The sequence below is a fragment of the Brassica napus genome, chromosome C3, assembly GCF_020379485.1.
Source record: "Brassica napus cultivar Da-Ae chromosome C3, Da-Ae, whole genome shotgun sequence".
In the NCBI taxonomy this organism is placed as follows: domain Eukaryota; kingdom Viridiplantae; phylum Streptophyta; class Magnoliopsida; order Brassicales; family Brassicaceae; genus Brassica; species Brassica napus.
The window spans coordinates 4,773,652-4,801,037 of record NC_063446.1 but is presented as its reverse complement, the minus strand read 5'-3'; the positions used below and the strand labels follow the sequence as shown (position 1 = coordinate 4,801,037).

Sequence of the window (27,386 nt, the reverse complement as noted above, 5' to 3'; positions counted from 1 at the left end):
ATTTGGACATAACATTTTAAAACTAAAAAGTCATTAGTTTGGTTATTGTTTTTAAATTTTGGATGTAACTTTTTGTTAATTCTTGAAATATAAAGTTTGACATGCATTTTAAGTGAGTAGCAAATCATTTTCTCCGTAATTCTATGTGTATCATATGAACTTAAAGTATGTGTAGTATCAATATAAATATTTTATATAAAATGAGAGATGTAAACTAGAAATATATGGTTAATTATAGATATATTCGACTATCCATTCGGGTTCGGATATTAGCCGTTCGGGTTCGGATATCCAAACTTTTCTAATTCAATACCCGTTCGGATATTTTGTTACTTCGGTTCGGATTTCGGTTCGGGTTTTTCGGATCGGGTTCGGGTGCGGCTTCGGATATCGGGTAAAGTGCTCTCCCCTAACGTTAAAATACATTATCACTGATCACTAAAAAATCATATTAGTAGTAATAAAAATGAAATGACAACACATTTATTAAAAAACCGTAGAACGACACGCAACAAGGTGTTATTAAATATACAAACTACAAATTAAATATGCTCAACGCAAACACACGTAAAAATGAGACATCGTATTTGGATATATTTAAATAAATAATTTTAAATATATTATATTCTTGATAATTTTAAAATTACTTAAAAAGAAACTAAATTATTAAAAAATTAATATACAAATAAAACTGAAGCAATATTTTGTAACGTCAAAATAATAAATGAATAAAAAATATATGATGTTAATAAAATAGATTTTAGATTTTAAAGACTTCTAATTCATGTAATATTACAAAATTCAAAATTTGTTTATTACAATTAATATTTTACCATTAGATATATTAAAATAATATTCTAGATCGATATTCAATTGTCAGTTTTAAACTATTACATGTAAAAAGTATTATTAAGTACTTTTTTTTTTGAAAATGGGGTTTTATATTTTAAGTAGGTTATTTGAGTACTTTTTTCTTTTTTTGAATTTATTCGAGATGAGATTCCGATCTTTTAAACTAAGATAATTTATGTCATATATATAATTATATATTTCTTACATAACTCTAAAATCTCGGACTTGATTCTTCATATTTTATTAGTTAATTGTGTTACATATAATAGAAATACTTAATTCAAACTAAAAATATAAAAGAAAATCAAATTTAAAAATTAGTTATATATAATTTAATATACAAAAAATCACATACAAATAAAAATGATAAATGTATCAAATTTAAATATATTATCTGCGTACGAAGAATCTGGTCTGTTATAAAAGTGAAGTTTCAGAGTGGAAGCAAATAAGAATAAATCTCAGTTTTAAGAAAGTTTCTCTGATCGTCTCCACTGACTAGTCCGTGACTGTCCGTCGAATCACCTATTCCCTTCTAATCACAAGATTCATGCTACAATTAGTTAAATAAGTAGAATAAAAATTTTCAAGGTTGTGTAGCTTTTGAAGAAAACCAGTGTCTTCATCATAAGAATCAGCTTTCTATTAACAAGGGTTCAAATAAGAGACATAACAGAGATATCCTCTGACTCTGATGAACCAAATTCAACTAGGAAGAAAAGAAACCAAGCTTTCTGAAATGCATTTATTATTGCTATTTGTTTAACTGTTATTTGTTTCGGCGAAATAACTATTAATCTCAGACACAAAACTCAACTGCTTGACAGGATCAGAGACAAAACTCAACTGTTATTTGTTTACGGCGAAATAACCATTAATCTCAGAGACAAAACTCAACTAATCAACACTTCCCAATCAGGTGTGGCTTTTGTCATTTCTTGGTTCTCCTTTCATGGCATGCCTTCAAAGCTTGAACGTCTTTACAACAAAAGATAGTCAACACCATGCCCAAAAATAGCCAGTTACTCGCACAGATAAACTAGTCAGTAGTATAACTAAACCCAATTTGTTCTCTAAAGTTAAAAACCCCAAACCCTAGTTCTAAAACCCTAAACCTCAGATTTCAGATTTAAACTTGATAAGTAAAACTGAGATAGAGAACGACGTACGTTTCTGGCATGATTTCCAGTCCCTGTTGCTATCAACGAGACAATCCTGCAAAAAGTAGTAACGATTTAGGGGGATACACAAGGAAGATCGAGGATTCGAAGAGATGATGATCTGGAAAAACAAAAGAACCTGTAACGACAAGTAGAGAGAAGAACACTCTTTGAGCTGTTTCACATTCTCATCGTCATCGTCTGCATCCATTTGATGATTCGGATGAGGAGGAGGTTGCGTCTCGGAATTGGGATTCTCCGTCGCTTTCTCCATTTCAACGGCGAAAATTTGGGTTCTTCGGTTGCGGAGGAAGAAGATTCAGATATTAATAAATCAGGGCACTTTTATTTACTTTAATGGGCTTTATTTTAGAACCCAAGCCCATTCGAAAGGTAAAACAGTACTACTAGATTGATGTCTGTCTCTAATGACTTCTGATAACCTTTGTCGGGTTGTCCGGAAATGGAGTTTGCCACGTGACGTCAACCACCAATGCGGGAGTTTGGGAGGTGGTCACATCCACCAATTTGTATATGGATTATTATTAGGAAATTTCTCATCATAATATTTCACAAATCAAAAATAATATTTTATACAACATATATTTTAAATAGTTGAAAATTTCACACACAAAATATTCGGAAAATAAAGTTTAAATATCTTTGGTTAGTATAAAAAAAAATTTCTACTTTAAAGAGAACCTCATCAATATGTAACATTCTTATATGGATCCTTTTGAAAATATTTTATTTCACTTGAAAAAAATGCCTTTTTGTGTGCGTGGAAAAATGTAAATCTGTTACTCTAAATTTAGTATTTAGAAATGTTGATCAAAGCATTGAGGATAATCTCTGGGAATTTTCTATTTCGAAGAAAAAGATAGGACTTTAGTTTCATTTAAAATTAAGAAAGAAGAACCTAAGAGAAGAGGCGGATTTTCAGTTATAACAACAGAGAAGATAAGGGTGCAAAAATCAAACAAAATGATCATGTCTTTCTCTCTTCTCTTTCCTTAGTCATTTCTTCTATTTCCCTTCCTTGCCTCATCTTCTGTCTCCAATTAATCTATGGAGCGCGTTAGAGAATCATCAGAAACTCTTGCTTCCACGACAACGTCTTCTTCGTCTCCCTCCTGGTAATTTCCTTATAAAACATCTAGAGATAATGCTTAATTGTCTTCAGAGACATACGCTGTTAACGTTGCTTGCAAAACAAGATTTGCAAATGGTTGTGTACCTTGTCTCGCAAGTCATTTCATTTATAATGCAACTCATTTTTTTCTGGTACAAAACATATGATCTCACAGCGATGTAGACGTTGAGAATCGTGGAAAACAACTAAGTCCTTTCTCGACAAGGAGATCTCGAGCTGGCTTCTCTGATTCTTTCTCTTCTCATGGTAATTAGTAATTGACTCAATAGGTTACAAATATTTAACTGACTTTGTTGTTCCTTGTGCTAAAAGATTGCATGAAAAATCTTTTTCTCTGCATCAGATTTACAATCATTCTGTTCAAATCAAGAAAACATTAAACTCTACCCCAACCAAACAGAATCAGACGATGACTTATCAAGGAGCATAGAATCTGGAACATCATGTCCCGTGGTGAGCACGTCAGACTCATCATCATCAGAAGCTCATCATCACCATTCCCACCACCATATAGGCCTCACTAGCGGTCAATGGAGAGGCCGTTTCGTCCGTTTACTCAAGAAAGGATCATCCGCAATGCCATTCAACACACCTCTTAAAGGAGTCCCTAAACTGACCAGACGTAAAAGCAAACGCATAAGAGACAACATGGTCCCTGTTCTACCTGCTACTTCTCTTGACACTGGTGACTTGTTCTGTTTCAAACCCTCCTGGAGAAACTACTCCCTCCAAGATATTCAAACCGCTACCAATGGCTACAGCCGTGGTCTGAACACTAATCTTGTAAAGAACAACTTGTTTATATGTGAAGTAATATAACATGAAAATTGTGGTTATTTTTGGCAGAGAATCTGATTGGTGAAGGAGGCTATGCGGAAGTGTATAAGGGACAGATGGCAGATGGGCAAATAGTAGCAATAAAGAAACTAACTAGAGGTTCTGCGGAAGAGATGACAATGGATTATCTGTCAGAACTAGGGATCATAGTTCATGTAGATCATCCAAACATTGCTAAGCTTATTGGATATTGTGTTGAAGGAGGAATGCATCTTGTTCTTCAGCTATCTCCTAATGGAAGCCTCGCTTCTTTGCTCTATGGTGATAAAATCTATTTCTAACTCATGTTTTCAAAGCAATCTTTAAAAACTATATGAAACTTCTAGACAAATATTTAAGTAAAAGCAAATTTATATGAAAATAGGTTTCAGTGATGTATATAGTAGGTCTTGTTTATTCAAAAACCTAATTAAGATCCTTGTAACATTTTGTAGAGGCGAAAGAGAAGTTGAGTTGGAGCATAAGATACAAAGTGGCGACAGGAACAGCTGAAGGACTGTACTATCTCCATGAAGGTTGCCAGAGAAGGATCATTCATAAAGACATCAAAGCTTCTAACATTCTTCTCACTGAGAACTTTGAGGCTCAGGTAATTATGAAGAGAAAACTAATTTATAGGCTTTTCAATTTATGATCATGAGTCAATAATGAACTTAAATTCTTATCTTTTAAATTTTTTTGCTTAGATATCTGATTTCGGGCTGGCTAAATGGTTACCAGACCAATGGACTCACCATACCGTGTCGAAAATAGAAGGAACATTCGGGTTTGGATCCTCTCAGTCACAGATATAGATCATATACGCAGATTCACATCTCTTGTGCTTCATATTATCTCACACAATCTCGTATAAATTCATGGATCAGTTACCTTCCACCGGAGTTCTTTATGCATGGGATTGTAGACGAGAAAACAGATGTATATGCTTATGGTGTCCTGCTTCTTGAGCTCATTACTGGTAAACAAGCCCTAGACAGCGCACAGCATAGCCTTGTTATGTGGGTATGTGATGTCTGACTCTCTCTTAAACCCTAGCTAGATGGAATCCTTGTCTCATACTTCCTTGACCTGGATCTTGATTAAGAAGTAGATTGTGTTATATCTATTTAGTTGTGAAATTACTAACATGGGCCACCACTTATGTTCTTGCAGGCCAAGCCATTGATCAAAGAGAACAAGATCAAACAACTAGTTGATCCGGTTATGGGAGATGACTACGACTTAGAAGAGTTGGAACGTCTTGTCTTCATAGCATCCTTGTGCATACACCAAACCTCAATGAACCGACCTCACATGAATCAGGCATGCATACTAAAACATTCAACTCCATCTTTTATTAAGTCACCAATTTTCTTATTAATTTGGTAACATATATAATGAAGTGTGTGTATATATATATTCAGGTTGTGGAGATTTTTAGAGGTGACAAGGGCAGTTTAGACCAGCTAAAACTACGACAAAACTCCAAACTGCAGAGGACTTACTCGGAAGAACTATTGGATAACGAAGAATACAACTCGACAAGATATTTGAACGATATTAACCGACACATGGAGACTGTTCTCGGAACATCTAAAAACTCATGAAACAATTTACTTAAAGCACAAGAGAGGATTAAAAAAAGCTTCAGTGTTGCTTCAACATGTTGGACTATGGTGTATGTATATGATTATGATCATGATGTTTTTCTTTCTATTTTTTTATTTCACTCTTTAACTAAAGCTATTACCTGGTAATGTCATCTTATGTATGAAATATGTTTGTTTTTGGCGTTTATTTTCACGTACGATATAAACAAGTTTGCACATAAACGAGACTCGTAAACAAGTTTTGGCAAGTTTCAAGCAAAAACTCATACAAACAGAAATTCACTAGCTCTCTATATAGTTTAATATATCTACCTTATTAATAAGGTCATGTAGATATGTTATCTTGTCGGAATACGAATTACGACAATGTCGACCTATAAAACTTGATAATGTTATTCTTGTAAAGTGGCGACACGATCAAACATACACACAGACAACAAACACAGCAGTAGTACAAATTATTTAGAAGAAACCAAATGTGAAATTTTCTCACTGATCACCGGCGAAAAGAAGCCTCCGAGAGGCGGAGACTCTCGGTTTCTTGTTATGAACCTCTAAGATCCCAGAGTCCGACTCGTCGTGATACCATCCCACCGATCTCTGCGCCTCTTGTACGATCTGAGATATACCTGTATCCAAACAGCACCGACCGTAATAAGAAAAGATATGAGAGAATCAATCCGATAGATAGAGGGGGAGGTCGAGGGTTACCTTCTCTGACGGATTGCTTGTTGTGGCGGATATCGTGGATGGTTGCGGAGATCTTCCAGTAGAGAGGACGGCCGACATAGAATAGAAGCACCATCAAAGCGATCAGGATCAGTATACGGAATGAGATTCTCGTTGGTGTTGGAGACGCCATTGATGATTGATCCTCTCACTCACTCACTCTTCTCTTTGAGAGATATCAGAAAAACTCTTAAATAAATAAAAAATGTTTATAGAAAAAGAAAGAACATCATAGGGCCCAGCAGATTAATTACGCCACGTCATCAATATGAAACTCGAGAGGCAGGGGTAACTGGGTAATTCAGTTAGCGAAAGCCTCTGGAGCTCTCAGAGTATTCAAATTTGTCCTCCTTTGTGTTGTTTATAAAATGTTTTGGATGTACTGATGCTTACATAAATGGATCTCAATCCTTAAATACTACTCCCTCCGTTTCGATTTAATTGTCGTTTTGGGAAAAAAATTTAGTTTCAAATTAAGTGTTGTTTTATTGTTTCAATGCAAAATTTATTATTAAGATTCTCTATTTTATTTTTCTATTGGTTGAAATATGGTTAGGTGTATAGGTAATTGTGTTTTTCTTTTAAAAATATACAAAATCTTATGTTTTATTAATCTACATGCATAAACGTAGAACGACAATTAAAATGAAACGGATGAAATACTAGTTTACGTATAAAATGGACGACAAGGATTGAATTGATCCAAGGGAGAATTTCTTTTTTCTTTTTTTTTTTAACATCTTAACAATTTCGAAGACACTCTACATTATGAAGAGCTCTCGCTAATCTGAAACACAGAGAATTAAATCTTGAAAAACCAACTGGTGGGTGATGAACTGTTTTTGTCAGTCCATTTAACCATGATGGTCATAACAATAAATATAGGGCTTGTGGTAAAGATATAAAGTTATAAACGTATCAAACTCTACTCAAATTACCATTAATTGCTGAATGTGAAGATTTAACAATGATGGACGAACAAATAAAATAAACCTATTCTCACAACATAGAAACAAAATCCTCATAATACTTTTTTACTTTTAAGGTAACTGATAAAGCTCATGAACACGGATTATTACTCGAGAAATCCATTCAGTGCTGATTAAAGAACCATCAAACAATGAGAATCGAGTCATTTCATTGTCTTTGAAAACTTGCTACGAAAGCATTTGAGAGAAAAAAAGTGGTGATGACAACAACAAAAAGAGGAGAGAGTAAAGCTCATTCAAAAATGAACATTTTGCTTTATTAGGCGATTGCAAATTAAAACATTGACAATAACTTGTGATTCTCATTTCAGAGGACACACTTTCTCGAAGGCTTCTTGCTCTTTCCTACACAGATCAAACTCGTTTGTGTAGTAATACATACACCCCACATAGTCATCCATCTCCTTTTGGCACTTCTGGTGTAGATCCTTCAACCTGCAACATTCACCAAACCATCAACAAAACTGAATAATATAGCAAATGTGGTGGAATCAACATCATTAATGAAACACAGTGAGATTGATAGGTACAAAATCTTTTTGATTGATACAATCATAGCATCGTATCATTGTATAAGAGTAAACAACTTCTAAACAACAAAACTGGAGTCTTAAACCAACATTCCAAGGGAAGCACTTGGCTTCTTAACAAATTTTAGCTTAGGAAAAAAAAAAAGACAATGAGAAGATGTGAAGGGAAGCATTGTATGAATCTGTTTCTACCATGCCTAGTGAAACAGAAGGCTACTCTACTACTTGGTGTGTACCAGTTTCAAGGATATCATAACACGAAAATGCATGGCACAGATAGCTCTTCTGGACTCTAAACAATACACAAACAGTTACTAGTTAATATACCGTGTTCCAAACTATCTAATGACCTCATGCTCGTGGCTAAGAATATAGCTAAGCCTGTGGTTAAGACATTAAAGCAGCTATGCTCACTTCAATGAAAGAAGTAAACTTTCACACTGAAGAATGAATCAATCCCTAAACCAACCATTTGATACTCATTATCTTCATCACAATTCACAACCAAACCAAAGAAAACCCAAAACTACTAAGCTTGCAAGAGATCATAGAACCCAAAAAAGAATTGAGCTTTTAAGAAACGTACAAGCCAAGCACGCAGCGAGTGACGTCACGACCCTTGTCGAGACACTTCTCGGGGTTAGGATCATTCTTCTTGCACTTGAGGAAGGCGACGTTCTCCGGCATACATCTTAAACCTATATGCTTCGCCGACGCAGTCAACACCGCGGAAGTAGGGATCGGGTTACCCGTCGCGTCCACCGCACTCGACATAGCTCGGAAAATTCGAAATATCCAAAGGGTAAAATCAATTGCAATCTTCCCGGTTAACCAAAAGAAAAATCAAAATCAAAATCCAACAATCCACAGTAGAATCTAAGAGCAGACAATAATCATCGTCGTACCTTTTTTCTAACGGATCGACTTGGATCTTTCTTCTCCGCTGAGTTACAAACGCGAAATGAAGAGAGAGAGAGAGAGAACAGAACGAGGTGAGAGAGTAGCTGAATGAACAATGGGCCTTATTGGGCCTATTAGATCAACTTAAAATACTGGGTTTGAAAGCCCATTCATAATCAATGGGCCCAAATATAAAGTTTTTTTGTTTTATTGTTATCACTGTTTCTTAGCTTCTTCCCACTCCCGATCGATTCCTCTCAGCCGTCGTATCGCCGCCGTCTCGTCCCCGTCTGCCTTAGGTAAGTTTCTGCTGCTCCACTCCTATGTTTGATGATCTCCTGTGAATTTCATTGGTTCAGTTTTGGATTCGCGGAAGCTTTTATTTTCTTAAGTTCTGGCTCATTTCATCGATGCATTGAATGATCTTAGGGTTTATGTTTGCTCCTTGCTGTGAAATTTTGGAAGATTTCGTGATTGCATTGTTATCTTTATGGTTGTTATGTTGCATGATGATGCAAGTATCAAAATTGAGATTTGTTGATGTTTAGTGATGTTTCTATGGTTTGGTGTATTGAAGTGAGAAAAATGGGAGACAAGAGGAAGAAGACGTTCATGTTCATCCGTCTAGTCTCAGCAGCTGGAACTGGATTCTTCTATGTCAAGAGGAAGAGTAGCAAGGGCCTTCTCGAGAAGCTCGAGTTCCGCAAGTACGATCCTCGTGTCAATCGCCATGTCCTCTTCACTGAGCAGAAGATGAAGTGATCTTTTTGTCTGCGTGTGTTTCATTGCTTTCCAAGAACAAATCTATCAATGAAATAAGCTCTCAAGTTAAGTTGTGGTTTAGACTTTGTAAGCTTCAGTTTTTGATGATTCTTTTGACACTTTTAAAGGCAAAAACGAAAGTGGGTCTCTTTAATTCTCAAATCATAGTTTTTTTCAGTAGTGAAACCATATCATTGTCAATCAATACATCGCTAACTACTCTTTAAAGTATTATCCAAGTTCAACAGTGCAGAATGACAAACTGACACAAACCCGAGCATCTTGGATATTCAACGAGTTGTTTCAGGAAACCCGGCTTGTGATTTTTCCGACAAGACTGGTTCAAACGTAGAACGATCTTCTTGAGTCTTGTCGAGTTCTCTAAGAAGTATCTTACCAGCTCCAGTTCCGTTGCTTTATCCGTGACCGGGCTTTCGATATCAACAGTTTCAAGGGACGATATCAAAGAAGGAGGCAGTAGATTCAGAAGCCTACTTGTCCCCTCCGTCACCAGAAAATGATGAACCAGTTCCTACAAAGGAACAAAACAAGGACATAGAAACACAAAGATGAGTGGGTGGAAAGTCAAGAATCTATGTGCAAAAGTAGATAGGGCAAAAATCATCACCAAGGTGAGGTGTTTGAGATTCGGGCATGCCTCAAGAATGACTGGCAACATCGCTGGAGAGGTGTTTAAGAACATAGTAGCACGAAGACGAGCCAAGCCATGAAATTTAGATCGTCGGTTTATTTCCAGGTGATAATAGATGAACTGCCAGATAGAGTTAGCTTAAAACTCTCAATAAAGAAAGTTTAGAGATCAGTGTGTAGATACCTCAAGTGTCCTCCTGGAGATAGTCATATCTCTAGCATGTGAAACAAAGGTTAGAATGTTAAGAGTGCTGGATAACACCACGTCGATATCAAACTTGACAGATTCACTCAAGCTAACTATCTGGAAGCTTGTGTACTGGTAATTTATGAGATTCAGATACTGGAGTCCCGGAGTGTCCACCACTACTGTCTCCAAACTATTTTCGACACGACCAGGATCCGCCCGTTCCAGAGTGAAGCTCTTTAGTGACTTGGACCGGACGCGTAACACTTGCACAGAATCATATTCACTCTGGCTCATTTTTAAATCCTTGAGAACCGGAGAGGATGAAATGAGCGCCTCTGCAGTTTCATCGCTGGGGAATACAACTTTTTCCAAGTGCAGAGACTTGAGACACGGTAAAGAACATGACTGGTCGTAATCACTCATCATCACGAAGCTGAGTTTCAAGCTAACTAATGTGTCACACATTGAAAAGACTAGAGACATCTCAAGGTAGCAAAACCCAAAGTAGTTCTTGATTTCGAAATGCTGAATCTTACACTTGTTAACCACTCGCGTCAGGCATGCCTCCACTGAAGAATTGGACTCGTCATCATCGTGGTCAGTGTTTAGCTTGAAGCCACGCAAGTAGGACTCACCTCGGAAATTGAGAAACTTATCGATGAAACTCACGCAGGTGTTCTCCACTGAGAAGTCAGATTTGTCCAGATCTAATCTAGGCACCCATAGCCAGAGATCTCTCCATCTAGAGGACAGAACACTTGTCCTAACAGATTCCTTGGTAGTAAGAAAGGTGAGTATATGACATAGCAATGGTTCAGGCAATATGCTTATCCTGTCTTCACCACTTGTTCCACTTCTTCCTCCTTGCATAGCTTTTTCTTTGACTTTTAGAGAGAAAACGACCTGAAAAAATTCAATTTATCATATGTTCAATCGTTTTAACTTAAAAACTTTGCAGTTACATATAGATTAGCCGAGCAAAGTAGAAGTATGGAGAAAGTAACTCACCGGAGATTGAATATTGAAACCCTCGTCGTCTATTTTCTGAAGCCCTCCTTGTTATCTTTGACCTTTCTTGTTTTTATACTCAAAGTTGGATGCATTTTGCTTGCAGCTTTAACTAATCCTTGACTAAGTATAGTATTTAAATTTCTTAGTCATTACCCAATATCCATAATAAGTTATGGGTCCAGTCAACGTCCACATTAAATATCAACCATTATCATTTGCCAAAGCACTCTTATTGATCACGACTATTTTTCAACCGTCTTGTTGACGGCAAACTCAACAAGTGGTGGAGTCAAGCTATTAAGTGACGTAAAACGGACGCATAGATTCTATGTCATTAATCAAACCAGAGCATGATATTAGCGTTAAAAGTAATAGCACTGATATCATGTTCTAAGTGCAGAGTCTTGGTAGTGATAACATATCAAAGAGCCTATAATCAAACCAGTGCATGATATAAGAGATACTCAAAATCATTCAACCAAACCAAATGGAGTCTTAAGCCATACCAGTAGTACCTCACACAAATGATTCTGAGATTGGAACCACTGGAATAACTTCGAACTGACACAAACTAGAGAGTCTTGGAGATTCAATGAGTTGGTCCAAGACACCAGGCCTGTGTTTCTCTCCAGTAGAAGACTGATTCAAACGTAGTACGAGCTTCTTGAGTGTTGTAGAATTCTTCATAAAGTATCTAGCCAAATCCAGTTCAGTAGCTATCTCCGTGACCGGGCATTCCATTTCAACAGATTCAAGAGACGACACCAAACAACGAGACAGCACAGTGGAGAGTCTAGCTATCACTTCTGGATAATGAATTAACAACTCAGCAAACACAAATCGACAGAATAAAAACCTTACTAATTGAAAAGTTTAAAAGCCAAAATTGTTACCAATGTCAAAGTGTTTCACATTGGGACAGCTCTCAAGAACGATTGGCAATAGTTCAGGGGATGCATTTAAGCACATAGTGGCACGCAAACGAGTCAAGCCATGAAATTTGGGGAGAAAGTTCGTCAGAGGGGAACTATGTATAAACTGTAAGCGGAAGAGAAAGAGCACAAACAAAGTGAGAAAGAAAAAAAAAACAATGATAATGGGAAAGTTTAAAGCTTGTCACAGACACAGTTTATATACCAGCAGTGTTCTCCATGATCTGGTCATATCTTCAGCACCTAAAAAACTCTTGACAAGATTGTAGATGATCTTCAGTTCCGACAAGTAATCAGTCATCAGCTCAAACTCGACATCAATATCAACCTTGACAGAGTCAGCTGCCATACTGGCTATCTCAAAGCTTCTGAACTGGTAGAAATCCAAGAGACTCAGACACTCAAGTTTCGGTGCATCAATCAATACTGAAGAATGTCCAGGGGCATAATAAGCAGGCTTCACTCGTTTTAGAGTGAAGCTCTTTAGCGACGGTGAGCAGACACGTAACGCGACCACAAAATCATCTCTACTCACTCTTTGCCGATAAATACTTTACTGATCTCAGAACTTGAAAAGTTTTAGCCAATTTTTTACCAATGTCAAGTGTTTCAGATTGGGGCAGCTCTCAAGAACGATTGGCAATAGTTTAGGGGATGCGTTTAAACACATAATGGCACGCAAACAAGTCAAGTCATGAAATTTGGGGACTGGGTTCGTCTGATGGAAACTATATATAAACTGTAAGCAAAAAGAAGAGCACAAAACAAAGTGAGAAGATGAACAAAAAAAAACAATGGTAATGGGAAAGTTTAGAGCGTTTCATAGAGTTTATATACCTCCAGAGTTTTCCAAGATATGGTCATTTTTGTAACACCTGAAAAATTCTTGAGAAGATTGTAGATGATCTTCATTTCCATCAAGTAATCACTCATTAGCTCAAACTCGACATCGATATCAACCTTGAAAGAGTCAGCCACACTGGTTATCTCAAAGCTGCTGAAATGGTAGTAATCCGTGAGACTCAGACACCCGAGCTTCGGGGCATCAATCAACACAGAATGTCCACGAGAATAACGAGGCTCCATTCGTTTCAAAGTGAAGCTCTTTAACGACAGTGAGCAGACACGTAAAGCTACCACAGAATCATATTTACAAAGGCATATTTTCAAAACTTGTAGAACAGGAGAGCAGGAGATCAACTCCTCTGCAGCCGCATCGCTAGGAAGACCAACGTCTTCCAGGAACATGATCTTGAGAGAGGGAAAGGAAAGAGACTTAAAACCATTCAACCAAACGGAATGGAGCTTTAAGGAGACCAATGCCTCAGACGCAGAAAGAGTAAACCGGATGTAAACAATGCCACCATGTTCAAACTCATTCTCGACTTGGAAACGTTCAAGCTTCCGCATATCAACCACTCTACCGAGACACGGCCCGTAAAGAGAAAGATTACTGTTGGAGACATCATGGTCAATGGTTAACTTGAACTCACGCAAGTAGGACTTGCCTTGGAAAGCAAGAAACTTGTCGATGAAATCAACACAGACCTTGTCGTTAGTGAAATCAAAGCTGTCTAGTTCTAACCTAGGAACCCATTTCCAGAGGTATCTCCATCTAGAGGACAAAACGCTTGTCCAAACCGCTTGCTCAGTGGTGAGAAAGCTAAGTATGTGACATAACAACGGGTCAGGCAATACGCTTATCCTATCTTCTTCTCCGCTGATAACAGCTCGTTCTTCTCCTTCTCGAGCAGATCTAGACGAGACACCTGATCTGATATTATACGATTATTACCAAAATTCGAAACGTCAACAATGCATAGTGACGCCAGAACTGTGCGCAACGATAGGATTGAGCGAGAGAGTAAGGAAGGAGGAGAAAAGGAGATTACCGCTTTTGGTACTTATAAAGGAGCTTCATTGAATCTCTCTCTCTCTCTCCTGATATCTTTGATTTGATCCGAGTAATAATCGTCTTCCCTGGAATTTTAGGGTTCGTGAACGTCGTCGTCGTCGTCGTCGTCCTCTTCTTTTTCTTCTTATTAGAAGCTCTTCTGTTTTTCTTTCTTTCCGTCTTTGGAAAAATAAAATGAATAATCGGGTATCCGGATTAAGACCGGGTCAGCTTGTATGACTGCTCATTTGCTCAAATGGGCCTGGGTCAGTGAAGAGTATAGCAAGGGACTTCTTGAGAAGCTTGAGTTCCCGCAAGTACGATCCTCGTGTCCTCTTCACTGAGTAGAAGATGAAGCGATCTTTTGATATTTACAAGGTGTTTCCTGGCGGGAAAAAGGTCATTTTACTCCCGAACTTACAAAATGAAGCCAATTGTAATCGTTTTTAAGAAGTCTACTTGAGTTGGTATTTAACAGTTCGGGATTTAATAGTTTGGGATTAAAATGACCTTTTTCCCGTTTAACAGTACAGAGTACAGAGTCGTTGAGAAGAGTAGACAAAGTTCGGGGTCCTCTACTCCCTATGGTAACCCACTTCCTCGCCAAAGTTTGGATCAAGTTACGGGGAATATCCCGCAGGTTCAAATTGCAGAAAATCACCAATCCACCTCTACAAGGGTTCTAACTCCATCTCATGACTTGAGAGACAGGCCTCAGCTACCAACGATGGAGGTCAATGCTCAACCCTCAGCTTCTAAACAGGAGATCACGCCAGCTCGTAACTTACAATCTCGTATCGACAATCCAAATGGGAGTAAAGATGCTTCACACTCGGGCTCGAGAGAAAGACGATCAGCCCTTGCCCGCCTCTCTGAACCAAGTGACAGAATGCCTCCGAGCTTTGAGTCAGGACGCCTCCAAGTAAATGAAGATAATATCGAGGGCGAGGTAATCCCGGAGCAGATGGAAGGGGAAAATGAGGCCATGGAATCAACCAGAGTCCCTACAGTTCGGAGACTGAGAGACAAACACGCGGGATCAAGCAGAACAGTTTTCCACTCTATCCCACTCGCACCCCAAAGTAAATCACTGGCTAAACGGAAAGTTACTACCAGGAAACGTATCGCAAGAAGCCCTCTACAAACACTTGCTCTCCGAAGATCAACTACTACTCGTTCCTCGACCTCAACTCGCAGAATGATAGTAGAGGATAAAGAAAGCACTATACCTTGTAATAAGGCAGGGTCCAGCAAGCAGCGAAAGAATAATGGAGCTCCGAGTACGGTGTTTATACCGGGCAGTACTAGAGGTGGGGTGGATTTTCGGCCCCAACACCACCCTCTTCCTTAGTCATATTAAGCTGGAATTGTCAAGGACTTGGGAACGTCCTTACAATCCGGCGTATCAAGGAGATCCACAAGAAAATGGCTCCTAATGTAATGTTCCTAATGGAAACAAAGAATGAGGATGAATTTATAAAGCTGAAACTCCAAAGTCTTCACTTTATCCATTACTTTTCTATACCGCCCATAGGGCTTAGTGGTGGTCTCTCATTATTCTGGAATGATGACACTGATATCACCATACTAGAATCATCTCCCAATATGGTGGACACAAGAGTAGTACATAAGGGAGTCACCACCTTCGTTTCTTTTGTGTATGGAGCCCCTGCAACAGAAGATAGAACCGCATACTGGCAGAAACTGACTACAGTGGGGCAAGGCAGAGATTCTCCGTGGTTGCTTACTGGGGACTTCAACGATATCTTAAACAATGCGGAAAAAGTGGGAGGGCCTGTGCGTTTTGAAGGCTCCTTCACGGCCTTTAGATCCTTCGTGGCACAAAATGGATTGTGGGATCTAAAACACACGGGAGAACATTTATCTTGGCGCGGGAACAGGCATACACATTTCATCAGATCTAGGTTGGATCGCTCTATGGGAAACTGCTCATGGTCAGAATCGTTCCCATTGGGACGTTGCCGATACCTGCGATTTGAGGGATCAGACCATAGACCACTACTAACCTACTTCAACGCAGATAGAAAACGAAAGCGAGGTGTTTTCCGTTTCAACAGATCACTTACTGAGCAGCCTGAAGTTACACAGCTCATAGATAAAACTTGGCATCACTCTCCTCTAGACTCGGTAATCCAGAAGCTAAATGATGTTAGGAGAGGGATCATCGAGTGGTCAAAGGATCAACAGGAGCAGAGCAATCTCTCCATCAAACGAAACCAAGAAACATTTGAGGCGGCCCTCTCGTGTGATACTCCAGACCAAAACTTAATTGACGAAATTAAGGCTTCACTTCGCATTGCTTACCTAGCTGAGGAGCAATTTTGGCAACAAAGAAGTAGAATCCAATGGCTCAAACAAGGAGACAGGAATACTGGTTTCTTTCATGCAGCCACCAGGACTAGAAGAGCAATAAATTCCATTCCAGTGCTTGAGGATGCACAAGGTGGAGCAGTATATGAGGAGCAGGACATTACTAGAGTGATATCAAATTATTTCACTCAGATCTTTACGACCAATGGCAATGACTCATTTTCGCAGATTCAAGGCCTTCTCCGGAAAAAGGTATCTCCAGATATGAACAGAATGCTAACTGCAATACCGAGTGATTCGGAAATAAGGGAAGCTGTTATGTCCATAAACGGTAACAAAGCTCCAGGCCCCGATGGCTTCTCCGCCACTTTCTACCAGTCTTACTGGCATATAGTGGGTGCGGATGTGATAAGGGATGTTCGGGATTTCTTCACTTCAAGCTCTCTTCATCCACAACAAAACGAAACCCACATTAGGCTCATTCCCAAGATCACTGCACCTCGCTCGGTTGCGGATTATAGGCCCATTGCCTTATGTAACACTCACTATAAGATCATAGCTAAGCTGCTTACCCGAAGACTCAAGCCGCTTTTACCGTCTCTTATCTCTGATACCCAGTCAGCGTTTGTGTCGGGAAGATCAATTTCCGACAACGTTCTCATTACCCATGAGACTCTCCATTACCTACGGACGTCAGAGGCTACAAAGAGATGCACAATGGCTGTGAAAACAGACATGAGCAAAGCCTACGATAGGATAGAATGGAGCTTTGTTAAAGAGGTGTTAAAGCTACTCGGATTTGATGATATCTGGATTAGGTGGGTCATGCTGTGCATTGAATCAGTTTCATATTCTTTCCTGATCAATGGCTCTCCACAGGGACTAGTGAAGCCGACTCGAGGCCTACGCCAAGGCGATCCACTATCCCCTCATATCTTCATACTATGCACGGAAATTCTATCAGCACTGTGTGCCAAAGGACAAGCTGATGGATCACTACCGGGAGTAAGGGTCTCCCGTAACAGTCCACCGATCAACCACCTCCTTTTTGCCGACGATACTATGTTCTTTTGCAAATCAAAACCAGCTTGTGTCGAAGCCCTGAAGAAGATCTTATCTCTCTACGAAACGGTCTCGGGTCAACGGATCAACCCACAGAAATCAACTATCACCTTCTCGGCACAAACATCTGATTCCATTCGAGACAGGGTCAAGGAAACATTGGAGATATACTCTGAAGGAGGTGTGGGTAAATATCTCGGCCTTCCCGAGCAGTTTGGCCGAAGGAAGCGAGACATTTTTGCTTCGATCTTGGATAGGATTCGTCAGAAGTCACATAGTTGGACTGCTAAGTTCCTCTCCGGAGCAGGGAAGCAGATCATGCTCAAATCGGTACTAGCCGCCATGCCATGCCACGCAATGTCCTGTTTTAAACTCCCACTTTCTCTGTGCAAACAAATACAGTCACAGCTTACCCGCTTCTGGTGGGATTCAAGTCCAGAGAAAAGGAAGATGTGTTGGGTTTCTTGGGACACTATGACTCTACCGAAATACGCAGGGGGGCTTGGTTTCCGAGACATAGAAACGTTCAATGACGCGCTGCTTGCAAAAATTGGATGGAGACTTCTAAAAGAACCCCACTCCTTGCTTGGACGGGTGCTATTAGGAAAATATGCACATACCTCCTCATTTATGGAAGTTCCTATCCCAGCATCAGCCTCCCATGGCTGGAGGAGTGTTTTGGCAGGACGGAGTATTCTCAGACATGGTCTCAGTTGGGCAGTGGGAAATGGCGAAAAGATTAGTATTTGGAATTCGCCCTGGCTTTCCTTCAAAACCCCTTCTCAACCGATGGGTCCAGTCACATTAGAAAATCAATCTCTAATGGTTAGCGACCTGCTCTGCCCGTTAACAAACAAATGGGAACTGGACAAGATCAGAGCTCTTTTACCTCAGTATGAGGACACTATTTTGCAAATAAAAACTAGCTCAACACCAGTGGATGATACTCTGTTATGGTTACCGGAAAAATCAGGCATCTACTCTACAAAGACAGGCTATGGGGTGGGAATACTGAGAGAAAAACCCCTACATGTAGGGAATCAGCCGGTCAACTGGTTATCACACATTTGGAATGTCAAAACGGTGCCGAAAATCAAAGACTTCCTATGGCGGGTGGTGAGGAAAGCCATCCCAGTTAGCTCTAACCTTGAGAAGAGAGGAGTTCCAAGCTTCAACTGTAAAACATGTGGAGTACATGAAGATGACCTTCACGTTTTTCTTACGTGCCCGATAGCAGAGGAAGTGTGGCGACTCATTCCGACACGGCATACACCTTCTAGCCTACTTCCTTCAGTCTCGGAATTGATAAAACAGGGCAGTAACTTTCTACCATTGCCTCCGACAGGATTAACTTCTCCTTTGTGGCCTTGGGTTATGTGGAACTTGTGGAAAGCTCGAAATAAACTTGTCTTTGAGAACAGGGTCTTCACAGCTCAAGAAATTGCACTTAAGAGCATTAAAGACGCCAAGGAGTGGAGTGAAGCGCAAAATAGTACCAGAGTGTCATCATCTAACACCCCATGCTCACTTCGCCCACATCAACGCTCCCCTTGTCCTCCACCGCCTGTGCAGACCGGAGTACTAATATGCAAAGTGGATGCGGCTTGGGACAGTAGCTCAGGGAAGTGCGGTATTGGAGTAATCTTCAGCGGTGATGTAGCGTTTAGTCACCCCACCATATCTGATTCCCTTAGTCACGTATCATCAGCTCTCATGGCCGAAGCCATTGCTGTTCACCGAGCGGTTGCTCTTGCGTTTTATTCAAACGTCCGATCCTTGGCGGTTCTATCCGATTCCTTATCTCTGATCAATCTGTTGAAGACGAGAGGGTGTCAACCGGAACTGTTCGGTATCATGTTTGATATCTACCACTTTATGTCCTATTTTGATGTCATTTCCTTTGCTTTCATTTCTCGAAACTTTAATTCAGAGGCTGATTCTGTGGCAAAATCAACTCTCGATCAGTTTGTAAGAAACACCATTCGCGGTGGGTAGAACCCTTCTAGCTAATGCAATGCTTGTTTGATCAAAAAAAAAAACTCATTCCAAATAAAAACATCGAACGAACACAAATATGGTATTTGATTCAAAGTCATTACAAACTTAGTAGATAAGAGAGAACAAAGTACAACATTCCAATACAGAAAAAAAACTACAACATACCAACAATGTAAGAGAGTGCCACACGGCCCACACCCATGAGCAAATTATACACCAAAAGCCATTGATAATGGCTTTGGAACTTTGAAATTCGACTTTTGCTGACTTTATATTTCCCTCTACTCTTTGACAACACATTTTAACACTTTGATCTCTTTGTTGATATTGCAAATTTCCAATTCATGGAAGAAACCACACATTCACGACATACACCAATAATTCTTACAACACCAAGACAAAGCCAAGATGGCAACATAATTCTCTGAAATTCTAGCTTTCTCCCTCTGGAGAGTTAATGGAGTCACAAGCCTCTGGATTATATTTCGTAATCACGACGAGGAGAAGTTTCAAGTTTTTAGGAATTCAGGGTTCTTATGATAAAACCTGGGGGTTTAATTTCTAAATGTCTACTAAACTATGGGTAATAAAACTTGACAGAAGTTAAATGCATTTAACTGTTGACTTTCTATGGGTTCAAATTAGTCCGGTCAACGAGAATTCAAGTTTTAAATGGCTAATTTTGAAAAACTGGAGATTTAAATGGCTCATTTAACAGTTCGGGATTTAATTGGCTTCGTTTTGTAAGTTTGGGATTAAAATGACATTTTTCCCGTTTCCTGGCCACACTTATAGTAAGTTTAGTACCTTTGACAAGGACGAACCTCATACCACATATTGTTCTTCTCGAGCCAAAAAAACATATGTGAAAACTTTGGTGGCCGGTACAACTCATAATCCAGGGCCGTACTTGCACCTGCAAGCCATTCACCACCAGAAAGAATCCTTAAACAAATTTATGCGCCAGTAGTATTGTTACTATTCAATCAAATAAAATTTTAAGCAACATTGAGGTTTAGGTGATGATTGTTTCTATTAGTTTTTGGTTTTAGTTTTTGGTTTTTAGATTTTGGTTTTTGGTTTTTAACTTTTAGATTTTGGTTTTTGATTTTCAGCTTTTGATTTTGGTTTTTGGTTTTTAGATTTTGATTTTATTTTATTCTTAGTTTTTTTTTATTTAAAATAAGCAATACATTGTTTTAAAATAATTTTTTAAAAAAAATTACCATTAAAATTTTTCAAAATATAGTGGCTGTTATTTAAAATAAAAACATCACCATGTTGTAAATTATTTTATGTTAAGTGTTATACTTAAATATAATTAATAAAATATCTATAAATATAAAAATTAAAATATTTTAAAATTTTGAAACTATTTATAAATTTTATTACATAGAAACAAAAGATGAGTGGGTGGAAGGGCAAGAATCTATGTGTAAAAGTTGTAGACAAAAATCATCACCAAGGTGAGGTGTTTAAGATTCGGGCATGCCACAAGAATGACTGGCAACATCGCAGGAGAAGAGTTTAAGAAAATAGTAGCACGAAGACGAACCAAGCCATGAAATCTGGATCGTCCGTTTATTTCCAGGGGATAAAAGATGGACTGCCAGATAGCAAAACTTTAACATAAATTTAGTAAAAACTCTCAAGTGAAAGAGATCAATCAATCAGTGTGCGAGTATTTTACCTCAAGAGTCCTCCTTGAGATGGTCATATCTCTAGCATGTGAAACAAAGGTCAAAAAAATTCAAAGTTTTGAATAACACGACGTCGACATCAAACTTGACAGATTCACTCATAGTAACTATCTCGAAGCTTGTGTATTGGTAATCTATGAGTTCAGATACTCGAGACTCGGAGTATCCATCAGAACTGTCTCCAAATTGTGTTCAACACCATCAGGATCTGCCCGTTCTAGAGTGAAGCTCTTTAATGACTTGGAGCGGATGCGTAAGACTTGGACTGAAGAATTGGGACTCATCATCATCATCATCATCGTGGTCAGTGTTTAGCTTGAAGCCACGCAAGTAGGACTCACCTCGGAAATTCAGAAACTTATCGATGAAACTCAGGCACGTGTTATTCTCTGAGAAGTCAGATTTGTCCAGATCTAATCTAGGTTCCCATAGCCAGAGATCTCTTCATCTAGAGGACAAGACACTTGTCCTAACAGATTCCTTGGTAGTAAGAAAGGTGAGTATATGACATAGCAACGATTCAGGCAATATGCTTAACCTGTCTTCACCACTTGTTCCACTTCTTCCTTGCATAGCTTTTCTTTTAATTTTCAGAGAGAAAAAGACCTGAAAAATTCAAATGATCATATGCTCATATCGTTTAAACCAAAAACTTTGCAGTTACATAGACCAGCAGAGCAAAGTAGATATATGGACATAGTAACTCACCAGAGAGTGAATATTCCGGCGGAGATGAAACCCTCATTGTTATCTTTGACATTTCTTGTTTTTTGTAGTCAAAGTTGGATGCATTTTGCAGCTTTAACTTATTATTCTTGAGACTAAGTATAGTATTTAAAAATTTCTGTCACTACCCATAAGTTATGGGTCCAGTCAACGTCCACAATAGATATTAAACATCACCAAAGCACTTGTATTGATCACAAGTACTTCTCAACTGCCTCGTTGACGGCAAACTCAACAAGTGCTACAGACACAAACTCTTACGTCATTATCAAATGGCTTATAATCAAACCAGAGCATGATATTAGCTTTGGAAATGATAACATATTCCAAGTGCATAATCTTGAGACAAAGTTTAATAAAGAGACTCAAAAGCATTCAACCAAACTAAATGGAGACTTAAGCCATACCAGTACCTCACACAAAAGAGAAAAAAAAAAGTAAAGGGAAGCCATGGGAATCAAGCTAAAGGCTGAGCCAACTAGTTTCTGTTAACGCCAGCTTTAGAACCTATCGGATTTTACATAAACATACCCTGGAGGCAATGGATTCGGAGTTGGAACCACTGGAAGAACTTCGAACCGAGACAAACCATAGCGCCTTGAATATTTCTTGAGTTGTTCCAAGACACCAGGCTTGTGTTGTTCTCCACTCGACTGATCCAAACGTAGCACGAGCTTCTTGAGTGTAGTCGAGTTCTTCATAAAGTATCTAGCCAAATCCAGTTCAGTAGCCACCTCGGTGACCGGGCTTTCCATTTCAACAGATTCAAGAGACGACACCAAACAACTAGGCAGCACAGTGGAGAGTTCAGACAGCCATCTGATTGGATAATCAAAAAACAATTCCTGCAAATACAAATCGACACAATTCAAATCAAGGACTGACCAGATAAATACCTTACTGATCTCAGAACTATAAAAAGTTTAAAAGCCAAAATTGTTACCAATGTCAAGTGTTTCAGATTGGGGCAGCTCTCAAGAACGACTGGCAATAGTTCAGGGGATGCGTTTAAGCGCATAGTGGCACGCAGACGAGTCAAGCCACGAAATTTGGGGAGTGGGTTTGTCTCATGGGAACTATATATAAACTGTAAGCAAAGAGAAGAGCACAAAACAAAGTCAGAGAAAACAAAAAAAAAACAATGATAATGGGAAAGTTTAAAAGCTTGTCATCAGTTTATATATACCTGCAGAGTTTTCCATGACATGGTCATATCTTTAACACCTGAAAAGTTGTCGAGAAGATTGTAGACGATCTTCTTTTCAGCCAAGTAATCAGTCAGCAGCTCAAACTCAACATCGACATCAACCTTGAAAGACTCAGCCTTACTGATTATCTCAAAGCTTCTGAAATGGTAGTAATCCACGAGACTCAGATACTCGAGTTTCGGGGCATCAATCAAAACAGAATGTCCACGAGGATAAATAGGTTCCACTCGTTTTAGAGTGAAGCTCTTAAGCGACGGTGAGCAGACACGTAAAGCTACCACAAAATCATCTCTACTAAGGCATATCTTCAAGACTTCTAGCACCGGAGAGGAGGAGATCAGAGCCTCAGCAGCCGCGTCGCTAGGCAGAACAACGTCTTCCAAGAACATGATCTTGAGACAGGGAAAGGAAAGAGACTCGAAGTCATCATTCAGACTAACGAAATGGAGCTTTAAGCAGACCAATGCCTCACACGCTTTGAGTGTTAAGGGTGTCCGGAAGTCATCAAAGCCACCACCACGTCCAAACTTATTCTCGACTTGGAAACGCTCAAGCTTCCGCATATCCACTCTACCGAGACACGGCTCGTAAAGAGAAGCCTCGCTACCAAAGACATCGTGGTCAATCGTCAGCTTGAACTCACGCAAGTAGGGCTTGCCTTGTAAAGCCAGAAACTTGTGGATGAAATCAACACAGACCTTGTCATTAGTGAAATCAAAGCTGTCTAATTCTAACCTAGGAACCCATTTCCAGATGTTTCTCCATCTAGAGGACAAAACACTTGTCCAAACAGCTTGTTCAGTTGTAAGAAAGCTGAGTATGTGACATAACAACGGTTCAGGTAAAAGGCTTATCAAATCTTCTCCTCTGACAACAGCTCGTTCTCCTCCTTCTCGAACTGAACTAGAATAGACACCCAACCTGATAATATTTATATACAAAAAATCGAAAACTTTCAACATGCATACAGGGGTTGAGTGACGAGCGCAACAACAAGATTGTGCGAGTAAGGACGGAGAGGAGCTCTTACCGCCTTTGGGACTTATAAAAGAGCTTCTCCATTGAAGCTTACTTCTCTCCCGTTTATCTTAATTTGATCGATTAATCGCTTCCCTGAATTTTTAGGGTTTGTAAAACGTCGTCTACTTTTTTTTGTTTTTATGCTCATCATGGGCAGGCCCGGACGTTTTTACCCCAATCCGAAATCTACCTAAACCCGAACCGAAAAAACCAAAACTAGATCCGAACTATTATAAAAAATATCCGAACGGGATTTATGAGTTTTTGGGGTTTGGTTATAACCCGAACCGAACCAAAATCCAAACTAGAATCCAAAAATATCTGGAATTAGTCAAATATGTTAATGTTTCTATAAAAAAAAATTCTAGTTTGTTTCATTACATTTTAGTTAATTTAGATAGTTTATCCAATTTTTAATTAGATTTGTGAATAATTTATATATTTTGAAAAAAAACATTTTATCAAGTTTTGAGGTTTAAAAAATATAGTTTGGATGATTTCAAACATTGGTTACAATCCGATCCGAACCGAACCCAACCTGATAATAATTAGTAAAATCCAAACGAGACTTATGAATATAATACCGAAAATCCGAAATCTAAATCAACCGAACCGAAACCGATGGCCCCTCGAACGCCCAAGGCCTAATCATGGGCCTCTTCTGTTTTTGTTTCCCTCGGACAAAAATAAATAAAATCCCTTTTTCTATAATGAGTAAAAACCGGGTATCCAGATTCAGACCGGGTCAGCTTGTATGGGTATTTTGGGACTGGACTGGGTATCTCCAACAATCATACGAGGGTGAGGGTATGTTACTCCAACTGCGAATCTCAAATTTATTTTTGAGTTTACTAAATTTTTATAAACAAATAAAAAATACAATTTGAAAATACTAAAATTAATTTTTATATGACTAAACATATATAATTATACAAATTTGAGGATGCTCTATTCATTCTCGTTCAAAATTTTAAAAAGGTAAAGATATGTTTGAATGCGAAATCTCAAAAAAAAAAAAAAAAATAACAAGTAGAAATGTTATAGAGAATGGATCTCTTTGACGGTATCACATCACACTTGTCCTCATTGAATTTGAAACCATATCATTGTCGAGCAATACACAAATTACTCCACAGTGTATAAAAAATAATTTCAACCAAACCAAATGGAGTCTTACGCCATACCTGTAGTACATCACACAGAGAAGTGAGAGAAAAAAAAGGAAAGGGAAGCCATGGGAATCAAGCTAAAGAAGGCTGAGCCAACTAGTTTCATCTTTAACTTCAGCTTTAGAACCTATGGGATTTTACATAAACATACTCCTCAGGCAATGGATTCGGAGTTGGAACCACTGGAAGAACTTCGAATTGAGACAAACCATAGCGCTTTGAAAATTCTAGGAGTTGTTCCAAGTCACAAGGCTTGTGTTTAACTCCAGTAGACTCATTCAAACGTAGCACGAGCTTCTTGAGTGTTGTAGAGTTCCTCATAAAGCATCTAGCCAAATCCAGTTCAGTAGCTTCCTCCGTGACCGGGCTTTCTATTTCAACAGATTCAAGAGACGATACCAAACAAGGAGGCAGCCTCACAGTGGAGAGTCCAGCTATCGATGCCACAGGATAATCAATAAACAATTCCTGCAAAAAACACATATCTGACAGAAGTCAAATCCAGGACTGACCAGATAAAAAAAACCTTTACTAACTGAAAAGTTCAAGCCAAAATTGTTACCAATGTCAAGTGTTTCAGATTGGGGCAGATCTCAAGAAGCATTGGCAATAGTTCAGGGGATGCGTTTAAGCACGCAGTGGCGCGCAGACGAGTCAAGTCATGAAATTTGGGGAGTGTGCTCATCCGATGGATTTCATATATAAACTGAAAGCAAAGAGAAGAGCGCACACAAAGTGAGAGGAGATAAAAAAAAAACAATGATAATGAGAAAGTTTTAAAAAGCTTATCGTCGGTTTAATTATATATACCTGCAGAGTTCTCCATGACATGGTCATATCTTTAACACCTGAAAAATTGTTGAGAAAACTGTAGATGATCATCATTTCCAACATGAAATTACTCTTCTCCGCAAAATCGACATCAATATCAACCTTGAAAGACTCAGCCGCACTGGTTATCTCAAAGCTTCTGAAATGGTAGTAATCCATGAGACTCAGATACTCAAGTTTCGGGGCATCAATCAATACTGAATAGTGTCTACAAACATAACAACGTTCCACTCCTTTTAGAGTGAAGCTCTTAAGCGACGGTGAGCAGACACGTAGAGCTACCACAAAATCATCTTTACTAAGGCATATCTTCAAAACTTCAAGAACCGGAGAGCAGGAGATGAGCGCCTCTGCAGCAGCGTCGCTAGGCATAACAACGTCTTCCAAGAACATGATCTTGAGACAAGGCAAGGAAAGAGACTTCAAATCATCGTTCAGCCTAACGTAATGGAGCTTTAAGCAGACCAACGCCTCACACACGGAGAGTGTTAAGGGTGTCGGGAAGTCATCAAAGCTAACAGGTCCAAACGTATTCTCGACTTGGAAACGTTCGAGCTTCCGCATATCCACTTTGCTGAGACAAGGCTCGTAAAGAGAAGCATCTCCACCAAAGATGTCGTGGTCAATGGTCAACTTGAACTCACGCAAGTAGTACTTGCCTTGGAAAGCAAGAAACTTATCGATAAAATACACACAGACTTGGTCGTCTGTGAAATCAGAGCTGTCTAGTTCTAACCTAGGAACCCATCTCCATATATGTCTCCATCTAGAGGACAAAACACTTGTCTGAACCGCTTGCTCGGTGGTAAGAAAGCTGAGTATGTGACACAACAACGGTTCAGGTAATGAGCTTATCATGTCTTCTCCTCTGATAACAACTCGTTCTCCTTCTTCTCGAACTGAACTAGACGAGACACCTAACCTGATAAGATTTATTACAAAAATCGAAACTTTAACATTTGCGTATACTATAACACAAGAAATGAGCGCAACAAGAAAATTGAGCGAGCAAGGAAGGAGAGGAGCTTTACCGCTTTTGGGACTTGTTAAAGAGCTTCTCCATTGAAGCTACTTCTTTCCTGTTTATCTTTGATTTTGATCCAAGTAATCGTCTTCCCCTCATATTTTAGGGTTTGTGTGCTTAGAAGAAGAAGCTCTTGTT

General features: G+C 39.0%; 10 protein-coding genes and 1 pseudogene across 13 annotated transcripts; 2 read left to right on the top strand and 9 right to left on the bottom strand.

The window, feature by feature from the left end:
- Positions 1 to 1,233: 1,233 nt before the first annotated feature.
- Positions 1,234 to 2,344, bottom strand: LOC106385123. 2 transcript variants are annotated; one of them, XM_048752064.1, is made up of 3 exons: positions 2,152 to 2,344; positions 2,022 to 2,067; positions 1,234 to 1,387 (listed from the first exon to the last, which is right to left on the bottom strand). In XM_048752064.1, exons 1-3 carry the CDS (start codon positions 2,284 to 2,286, stop codon positions 1,374 to 1,376), a joined length of 195 nt encoding a protein of 64 aa, XP_048608021.1. In that variant the 5' UTR covers positions 2,287 to 2,344; the 3' UTR covers positions 1,234 to 1,373. The 2 variants fall into 2 exon arrangements, with proteins under 2 accessions (XP_048608021.1, XP_013680533.1); XM_013825079.3 differs by lacking the exon at positions 1,234 to 1,387 and adding an exon at positions 1,584 to 1,830 and having other exon boundaries at positions 2,152 to 2,343.
- A 30-nt stretch (positions 2,345 to 2,374) lies between these two features.
- Positions 2,375 to 5,943, top strand: LOC106386674 (receptor-like cytosolic serine/threonine-protein kinase RBK2). Its single transcript, XM_013826489.3, has 9 exons — positions 2,375 to 3,148; positions 3,320 to 3,411; positions 3,509 to 3,931; positions 4,012 to 4,263; positions 4,437 to 4,591; positions 4,689 to 4,768; positions 4,869 to 5,004; positions 5,155 to 5,304; positions 5,406 to 5,943. Exons 1-9 carry the CDS (start codon positions 3,081 to 3,083, stop codon positions 5,586 to 5,588), a joined length of 1,539 nt encoding a protein of 512 aa, XP_013681943.2. The 5' UTR covers positions 2,375 to 3,080; the 3' UTR covers positions 5,589 to 5,943.
- A 23-nt stretch (positions 5,944 to 5,966) lies between these two features.
- LOC106385122 lies at positions 5,967 to 6,546 on the bottom strand. The gene is made up of 2 exons (XM_013825078.2): positions 6,303 to 6,546; positions 5,967 to 6,220 (listed from the first exon to the last, which is right to left on the bottom strand). The coding sequence occupies exons 1-2, from the start codon at positions 6,451 to 6,453 to the stop codon at positions 6,081 to 6,083; spliced, it is 291 nt and encodes a 96-aa protein (XP_013680532.2). The 5' UTR covers positions 6,454 to 6,546; the 3' UTR covers positions 5,967 to 6,080.
- Positions 6,547 to 7,439: 893 nt separating this feature from the next.
- Positions 7,440 to 8,861, bottom strand: LOC106386630 (NADH dehydrogenase [ubiquinone] 1 alpha subcomplex subunit 8-B). Its single transcript, XM_048752063.1, has 3 exons — positions 8,745 to 8,861; positions 8,426 to 8,658; positions 7,440 to 7,744 (listed from the first exon to the last, which is right to left on the bottom strand). The coding sequence occupies exons 2-3, from the start codon at positions 8,611 to 8,613 to the stop codon at positions 7,612 to 7,614; spliced, it is 321 nt and encodes a 106-aa protein (XP_048608020.1). The 5' UTR covers positions 8,614 to 8,658; positions 8,745 to 8,861; the 3' UTR covers positions 7,440 to 7,611.
- A 56-nt stretch (positions 8,862 to 8,917) lies between these two features.
- Positions 8,918 to 9,706, top strand: LOC106386629 (50S ribosomal protein L33-like). Its single transcript, XM_048752065.1, has 2 exons — positions 8,918 to 9,038; positions 9,317 to 9,706. Exon 2 carries the CDS (start codon positions 9,325 to 9,327, stop codon positions 9,499 to 9,501), a length of 177 nt encoding a protein of 58 aa, XP_048608022.1. The 5' UTR covers positions 8,918 to 9,038; positions 9,317 to 9,324; the 3' UTR covers positions 9,502 to 9,706.
- LOC106386627 (FBD-associated F-box protein At5g18780-like) lies at positions 9,629 to 12,087 on the bottom strand. 2 transcript variants are annotated; one of them, XM_048752061.1, is made up of 5 exons: positions 11,860 to 12,087; positions 11,351 to 11,473; positions 10,337 to 11,245; positions 10,130 to 10,273; positions 9,629 to 10,033 (listed from the first exon to the last, which is right to left on the bottom strand). In XM_048752061.1, exons 3-5 carry the CDS (start codon positions 11,210 to 11,212, stop codon positions 9,743 to 9,745), a joined length of 1,311 nt encoding a protein of 436 aa, XP_048608018.1. In that variant the 5' UTR covers positions 11,213 to 11,245; positions 11,351 to 11,473; positions 11,860 to 12,087; the 3' UTR covers positions 9,629 to 9,742. The 2 variants fall into 2 exon arrangements, with proteins under 2 accessions (XP_048608018.1, XP_048608017.1); XM_048752060.1 differs by having other exon boundaries at positions 11,869 to 12,086.
- Positions 11,655 to 14,356, bottom strand: LOC106386625 (F-box/FBD/LRR-repeat protein At5g18770). The gene is made up of 5 exons (XM_048752062.1): positions 14,178 to 14,356; positions 13,123 to 14,059; positions 12,491 to 13,024; positions 12,247 to 12,391; positions 11,655 to 12,159 (listed from the first exon to the last, which is right to left on the bottom strand). The coding sequence occupies exons 1-3, from the start codon at positions 14,204 to 14,206 to the stop codon at positions 12,848 to 12,850; spliced, it is 1,143 nt and encodes a 380-aa protein (XP_048608019.1). The 5' UTR covers positions 14,207 to 14,356; the 3' UTR covers positions 11,655 to 12,159; positions 12,247 to 12,391; positions 12,491 to 12,847.
- LOC125584459 (F-box/FBD/LRR-repeat protein At5g18770-like) lies at positions 11,870 to 12,634 on the bottom strand. Its single transcript, XM_048752944.1, has 3 exons — positions 12,491 to 12,634; positions 12,247 to 12,391; positions 11,870 to 12,159 (listed from the first exon to the last, which is right to left on the bottom strand). Exons 1-3 carry the CDS (start codon positions 12,632 to 12,634, stop codon positions 11,870 to 11,872), a joined length of 579 nt encoding a protein of 192 aa, XP_048608901.1.
- Positions 14,357 to 20,867: 6,511 nt separating the features above from the next.
- Positions 20,868 to 21,969, bottom strand: LOC125584135 (annotated as a pseudogene).
- A 292-nt stretch (positions 21,970 to 22,261) lies between these two features.
- LOC106386628 (F-box/FBD/LRR-repeat protein At5g18770) lies at positions 22,262 to 24,364 on the bottom strand. 2 transcript variants are annotated; one of them, XM_048752059.1, is made up of 4 exons: positions 24,235 to 24,364; positions 23,183 to 24,125; positions 22,940 to 23,083; positions 22,262 to 22,841 (listed from the first exon to the last, which is right to left on the bottom strand). In XM_048752059.1, exons 1-4 carry the CDS (start codon positions 24,264 to 24,266, stop codon positions 22,497 to 22,499), a joined length of 1,464 nt encoding a protein of 487 aa, XP_048608016.1. In that variant the 5' UTR covers positions 24,267 to 24,364; the 3' UTR covers positions 22,262 to 22,496. The 2 variants fall into 2 exon arrangements, with proteins under 2 accessions (XP_048608016.1, XP_048608015.1); XM_048752058.1 differs by lacking the exon at positions 24,235 to 24,364 and having other exon boundaries at positions 23,183 to 24,224.
- An 883-nt stretch (positions 24,365 to 25,247) lies between these two features.
- Positions 25,248 to 27,383, bottom strand: LOC106386218 (F-box/FBD/LRR-repeat protein At5g18770-like). Its single transcript, XM_013826096.3, has 4 exons — positions 27,256 to 27,383; positions 26,204 to 27,146; positions 25,956 to 26,099; positions 25,248 to 25,861 (listed from the first exon to the last, which is right to left on the bottom strand). Exons 1-4 carry the CDS (start codon positions 27,345 to 27,347, stop codon positions 25,514 to 25,516), a joined length of 1,527 nt encoding a protein of 508 aa, XP_013681550.2. The 5' UTR covers positions 27,348 to 27,383; the 3' UTR covers positions 25,248 to 25,513.
- Positions 27,384 to 27,386: the final 3 nt, after the last annotated feature.